Here is a 6,726-nt window from a genome sequence, read left to right as displayed (position 1 = left end):
GATGAGGTATCACTGGGAGTTCTCTGATGAAATTTTACCCCCCCCCCAACCGGTATAGTCTGTCGGGCACAAATGATAAACTTAGGTGACGATGGACCGACAATCAAAATTTTACTGTTAAATCCCTTTATGATTTCGTCACTGACTAAGGTCAGATTGATCCTTTATACGATCACCTTTGGGGGTTAAAAATTCCGCTCAAGCAAACATTCTTCATTTGGATCCTATTGCAAAAGAGATTACTAATAGTAGACAGATTGATTCGCCGAGGGAGTCTGGTGGACCCGCAGTGTATGTTGTGTGAGTCACTACCTGAAACCTGCGACCACCTGTTCGAGGAATGTATCTTCGTCAGATATCTCCGAATCCATGCTAGAGCTTCAGTGGCGGCCGAGTCAAACGTGGGGGATGTTCGGTGGTTATGGACACGGATATCCGACATCTATAACATCACATTGCGATCGAATAGTATGACCCAGTTGGCAGCAATCTGGTGGGTCGTTTGGACGGAGAGAAATAGAATCATATTTCGCAATGGGTCTTCCAACGCCTACCGGGCTATCGAACGTGTCGCGGCTCTGATCAAGGACTGGACCGACGTTACCTGAATCCGTGTTTTACCTTTGTTTCCCTCTAATTTCCTCTTTTAATTAGGTTATGTTCATTTTTTCGTTTTCCGTTGGATTTGCTTTTGGCATTTTCTGTTTTTTCAGTTTTTTGTTTCGTCGGCGCGGTTAGGAGGCCCTAGTTGCTTCCATCATATATGCCTAATTTATTTTACTTAATGAATAAAACAGGTAGCTTGCTATCTATTTCTCAAAAAAAAAATTTACCAGGCTCTCGTAAAAAAAAATGTTTTTGAATGTGCTTTTTATCATATTGATTCTTTAATCATTATTCAGTTAATAATTAGATCTCAATGGAAAAGAAGAAGTATAACATGCATATCTTTGCATCTGTAAAAAATGTGAAATAACTATTGTTCTCCAAACAATTAAACAGGTGAGGGTAATTCCAGAAAAAGAAAATATGTAGTAATGTTTCTGAAAGTACTACTAAAATGGCACCATGCTTTACAACACCAATTTAACGAAATTAATATGTTAAGCCCATAGAGTTAGCCTCGGCCCAGTAGCCCGAGCCTAAAAGCCAAGAGGATGAGGACTCAGAGGACTCACTTGCTCCCTTCAATTAATCAGTGCCTTTTTCACGACCCTGATTTTTTAACTAATAATAATAATTTAAAGAGAGAGGCAAAATTTTTCAAATTTTGCCGACCGTTAGGCCCTGACAAGCTCTCTTCGGACCGTTACACGATCCAGTAATCTCAGTCCCTGGTCCTTCCTAGCCGTCCATTCCCTCCCCATCCAACGCCTTAGATTGCTCCTCCAAGATCTTCCCAAATCCTTCCCCCCCTCCTCTCCCAGCTTCTGCTTCTGCTTCTGCTGCAAGAACAATCTCCATTTTCCATGCCAGAATAAGATTGGCTTTCCCCAGTTTCTTCCGAACATGCCGGTCTCGACCCGATCGCAGGTCTCGGCCGATCGCAACGACCGGCCGCCTCCGCCGTCCTCGCTGGGCCAAGAAGCTTCCTCGAACCCGGTCCACGCCACGGCGATTCTCCGGAACCCTCACCATGGCCTCAAGGAGAAGATGCGGGCCCTCACCCTCTTCTACGAGCAGCATAAGCAGCACTTGGCCTCGTCCCACGACCCCTCGAAGCGGCCCGATGCTCTGGCTCCCGCCGCCCACCGCCCGATCGTCGAGCTCACCGAATCCAACCGCAAGAAGAATGAAGAGAATTCCCAAGTAGAAGAAGAAGAAGAAGAAGAAGAAGAAGAAGAAGAAGAAGCGGAAGCTCTAGATTTGCCGATGAAGGAGAACATCATCGTGTTGCCGAGCCCGTCGAAGGCGGCGGCGAGGACGAATCATCACGTGGTTTTCCCGAGAGGCGGCGCCGCCAAGGAGAACCCCCGCATCGCCGTGTACTCTTGCCCCAAGAAGCCGCCGCCGCCGCCGCCGCCGACTACGGTCGCTCGGAAGCTCTCCATGGGGGGTTTGGGCACGCAATCGGAGGGCAGGGTCACTCGGACCAAGAATGCTACTGCCACCGCCGCTACTGCTAATGCGGCGATGGAGAATGGGGAGATTGGGGGAGGGAGTAGTAGGATTATGGTGTATGTGAGATTGCGGCCGATGTCGAAGAAGGAGAAGGATGGGGGGTCGAGGAGCTGCGTAAGGATCGTGAACAAGAAAGACGTGTACTTGACGGAGTTCGCGTCGGAGACCGACTACCTCCGCCTCAAGAGGGTCCGCGGCCGCCACTTCTCCTTCGACGCCTCGTTCCCCGATTCGACCACGCAACAAGAAGTCTACGCCACCACGTAATCATCCCTCACTTCCTTTCTTCCTGGTGACTGCTAAGAATACTCCCGAGCTGTTTGTAGAAATGCCTAAAAGTAAATATAACTGCATTTTGAGCTTCATCAGTGCGTTTAGCTGAACTTATTTTAATTCTCACTATTTTTTTCTTCTTTAAAGCGCCCTTATATCATTAGCTCGACATGTGTTTGTGTTACTCTATGCAGAACAGCGGATCTCGTTGAGGGTGTTCTTCAAGGAAGAAATGGGTCGGTTTTCTGCTACGGGGCGACGGGAGCGGGGAAAACGTACACAATGCTGGGGACGATGGAGAACCCCGGAGTAATGGTGCTGGCCATAAAGGACCTGTTCTTTAAGATTAGGCAGAGGAGTTACGACGGCAACCACTCTGTTCAACTTTCTTATCTAGAGGTCTACAATGAGACTGTAAGAGATCTGTTGTCCCCTGGAAGACCTCTTGTCCTCCGAGAAGACAAACAGGTTCGTCGGCTTAGGCGTTTACTTTTATATGTTTAAACTCAAATTTTGTACAGTTGAATGCAGTGGCCAATGGACTTTCCTGTTCCTTCTGTTAATTTTGGTTTCTGCTAAACCATATAAATAAATAGACCGCAAGCAATTTGCCATTTGTTGATGCATTACATCGTATAGATTTTACGGGAAGATTTTTTTTTTTTTTTTAAGCATTTGATTAGAGTATTATACTGTCCACCTTAGATTATGTAAACTCATGAAGTAAAAGAAAATCGTTTTTTGTCAACTTTTTCAGGGAATTGTCGCTGCGGGGCTCACCCAGTACAGAGCTTACTCAACAGATGAAGTAACTACGGTTCTACAGCGCTGTTTTATTATTTATCTGTTGTTGTTTTATAGGGCAAGAACTTACAGATTGCTTTTCTTGTTATATCCGTAACAGGTGATGAAATTGCTTCAACAAGGTAATCAGAACAGAACAACTGAACCAACTCGAGTGAATGAGACCTCTTCCCGCTCTCATGCAATACTGCAGGTGCATGTTTTAATTTGACCCTTTCTCTCCAAACTCTTCTAAGTATTTATTTATTTGATCCATCAACTTGTTACGCAATGTAGGTTGTTGCAGAATATAAAGTCAGACAATCAGGCAACGTTGTTACCCGAGCGGGAAAACTCTCGCTAATTGATCTTGCTGGCTCAGAGAGAGCCCTAGCAACTGATCAAAGAACTCAGAGATCCCTTGAAGGAGCGAATATTAATCGCTCCCTTCTTGCACTCAGCAGCTGTATCAATGCTCTTGTGGAGGGAAAGAAGCACATACCTTATCGGAATTCAAAGCTGACCCAACTTTTGAAGGATTCACTTGGAGGGCCATGTAATACCGTCATGATTGCTAATATTAGTCCCTGCAGTCTCTCATTTGGTGAGACACAGAACACTCTCCACTGGGCTGATCGTGCCAAGGAGATACGAACTAAGGTTTGCATCCGTCTAGATGTGTTAGTGCTTGTTAAAACTTTAGGGTTTCTTTTCCGGTATAAATATGTTTCTTTGCAGGTATAAATATGTTTTTCCGCACCTTCTTTTGTTCACATAAGGGGCATAATATGGTAATATAAATTATGGGGAGTATGAAAAGATGTCGACGACTAGATAGTGCATATGGCCTCTAAATATTTGTTCTCTGAATATGATTAATGACCTTTTATGCGGAATTGACTATCCCAAAAGTTCAGAATTTATTGATTTCATGATAGCTAAAAATCAAACCCTTGCATTGTAATATCACGCCTGAAGATCCCCATGCAGCACAAGTTAATATATTCTGATAGTTTGTTCTAACATCCAAATAGTCCCTTATGATTGATAGTTTCTCTCCATGGCATCCAGTATTTCATAAGGAAAGGATAGATTCTTGGCCATCTGATATCTCGCTTTTGCTAAATTAACAGCTAACTGAACTCAAGCCATATTTTTCCCAGGCATGTGGGGCAAATGAGGAGGCAATTAAAATGCCGGAATCGGAGACTGATCAGGCTAAACTAGTATTAGAGTTGCAGAAGGAGAACAGCGAGCTGAGACAGCAGTTAGTGCGGAACCAACAAAAGCTACTAACAGTTCAAGCACAATCACTGGCTGCAAACTCCTCGCCAGCACCCCCTGCTGCCCCCTCACCTCTTCTCTCTCCTCCATGTTCGATCCAACGAAAACCAAAGTGCAATATCTTAGCTGGAAATTGCTTCCACACCCCCGAATCCAGGAGAAAGCCCGCCAACAACGATGCATTTGTTTGCGAGCTTCAAAAGAAAGTTAAAGCTTTGGAGACTGAGATAGAGAAGATGAAGAAGGAACACATACTACAGCTTAAGCAGAAGGATGAGTTCATTCGCGAGTTGATCAATAAGAAGAGTTTAAAGCCTAAGGAAGGAGGGGAAAGAATTATCACAAGGGCGAGCTTGCGAAAGGGCGAGAGAGATGAAATGGCAAAAGGAGAGCTCAAGAGTCCTGGCCACCGATTTCTTTCTCCTGTTCCAACTGTGAAGAAGCGCAGCTTCTGGGATATCACAACTGGTAATAGCCCCTCAGCTCTGGCGATCAATGGGAGGAAGACTCGAAGCCATGTTACTGCAGAGACTCCGCGGGCTCCATCAATGCTACTTCAGGTACAAATTTCTCATGATTTATACATGAACTTTTGGTGTATTGGATAATGCTGGGCATACAGTTTGGTAATATATTCATTAATTTCATGAATATATGCATAACTATCATAAGAAAAATGCGCCTACTCTACTTGTACTATCGCCACTTTTACAATTGGCATCCCAAACTTTCGACAGTTGGAAAAATCTTCATGAACATAAGACTATCAACCATTTCCTAACTTTCTTTAATGGCCATCAGCACGTGACTATCGTGTGACTTTAGAAGTTCAATTCTTACTGCTCTTCTTTTGAATGCCTAACTGAGTATAACAGTGTTTAAATCATTTAGTTTTATGACGAATTTAAGAGAAACTGGAGTTAAGTTGACATGGTTCATTTACTTGGCCATGATTTTTCAGGTAATATTTTTTCTTCCTCCTTTTAAATTCTGAAGTTTGGGTGGCCATCTATAAAAAGCATGATAGTTCAAGGGGTTTATGGTGCATTGATTGCGGTATTAAAATTGTTATGCAAACTGGAGTTTGTGGAGGCTCTAAATGATGCTTTAGCCGATCCCCCTTACCTAAATCTTTTTAGTAGTATGTGAGTGTTCTCCTACTGATGCAGCTTGCATATGATTCTTTCTGGTTTGTGTTCTTGTTGGGGCCTCACATTGCAAATCACTTTATTTCAGCCGGGATTCGCTCGTCAGAGAGCTGAAGCATCGAAGTAGTGAGACCAGCTAGGAAAGGATGCAGAGAAGAAGTGAATCCCATCTTCTTTTTTTTTTCTTCTTTTCCTATATCATTTTAATGTGTGTTACATTTTTCACCTTTTTATAAACTCAGTTTGATAAAACAAACTGAACCTTGTAGCTTATTGTTCTTCGCCTTTTACTGTAATTTATCCAAATTCTTCAGAATTTAGTGTATTCATTTGATTGGGGAACGAACCCAAGAATCACTTACTTGGCATTCTTTCTGAAAGTTTATCGCAAGCATTTCTCTGTGAAATTTGTAATATTAGTTAATGAATGTCTTTCTTCCTAAAACTATGTACTGCTGCTAATAAGTTTAGTGTATTTTGCGAGTTAAATCCTTTCCCAATTCTTTTCATTATTGTTTGGAATATTCATTAATAGTTACAGTATAAAATTTGATCAATAATGAAGTTTCAATCTAGTTTAAATGTGACATCGTAGGAAATCTAATGCACACTGCATCACCAAACATCTTATTTTACGTGTCTTTGTGCATAGTAGGTCTCATCGATTACGGTTCGTACATGCCCCTAATTTTTAGATGATTTAAAAAAGAATCTCTATTTTTGTTAGTTTTATGTAATTTTTAATTCTTAGTTTTTTTTTAGGAGATGTTTATTTTTTGTCTGATCATTTATCGTAGTAGGTCGCACCGATTATGGTTCATACATGCCCCTAATTTTTAGATGATTTTAAACAAATCTCTATTTTTGTTATTTTTATGTAACTTTTAATTCTTAGTTTTTTCTTGGGAGTAGTTTATCTTTCGTCTGATCATTTATCATAATAGGCCTCCTTGGGTGGAAAGGTAATGACTGTAGCTGAAAACAAAATTAGGAGTATAATTAGATAAACGCTTGTTGAAAACAAAATTAGAAGCATAATTAGATAGACGCTTACCCCACGCATTCTCTCCTAGCTAAAAGATGAGAGCAAAAGCAATTTGTTTAGGATCGGGCTTTT

General features: G+C 42.1%; 1 protein-coding gene across 3 annotated transcripts; it reads left to right on the top strand.

The window, feature by feature from the left end:
• LOC109717012 (kinesin-like protein KIN-8A) lies at positions 1,324-5,997 on the top strand. 3 transcript variants are annotated; one of them, XR_002218096.1, is made up of 8 exons: positions 1,325-2,384; positions 2,589-2,862; positions 3,152-3,202; positions 3,299-3,391; positions 3,475-3,837; positions 4,341-5,021; positions 5,423-5,606; positions 5,698-5,997. XR_002218096.1 is itself a non-coding variant. In XM_020242652.1 (7 exons), the coding sequence occupies exons 1-7, from the start codon at positions 1,510-1,512 to the stop codon at positions 5,721-5,723; spliced, it is 2,430 nt and encodes an 809-aa protein (XP_020098241.1). In that variant the 5' UTR covers positions 1,324-1,509; the 3' UTR covers positions 5,724-5,997. The 3 variants fall into 3 exon arrangements, 2 of the variants coding, with proteins under 2 accessions (XP_020098241.1, XP_020098242.1); XM_020242652.1 differs by lacking the exon at positions 5,423-5,606 and having other exon boundaries at positions 1,324-2,384; positions 5,631-5,997; XM_020242653.1 differs by lacking the exon at positions 5,423-5,606 and having other exon boundaries at positions 1,327-2,384.

Source organism: Ananas comosus, linkage group 11 (genome assembly GCF_001540865.1).
Source record: "Ananas comosus cultivar F153 linkage group 11, ASM154086v1, whole genome shotgun sequence".
Taxonomy (NCBI): domain Eukaryota; kingdom Viridiplantae; phylum Streptophyta; class Magnoliopsida; order Poales; family Bromeliaceae; genus Ananas; species Ananas comosus.
This window is presented reverse-complemented; position numbering and strand designations above follow the sequence as displayed.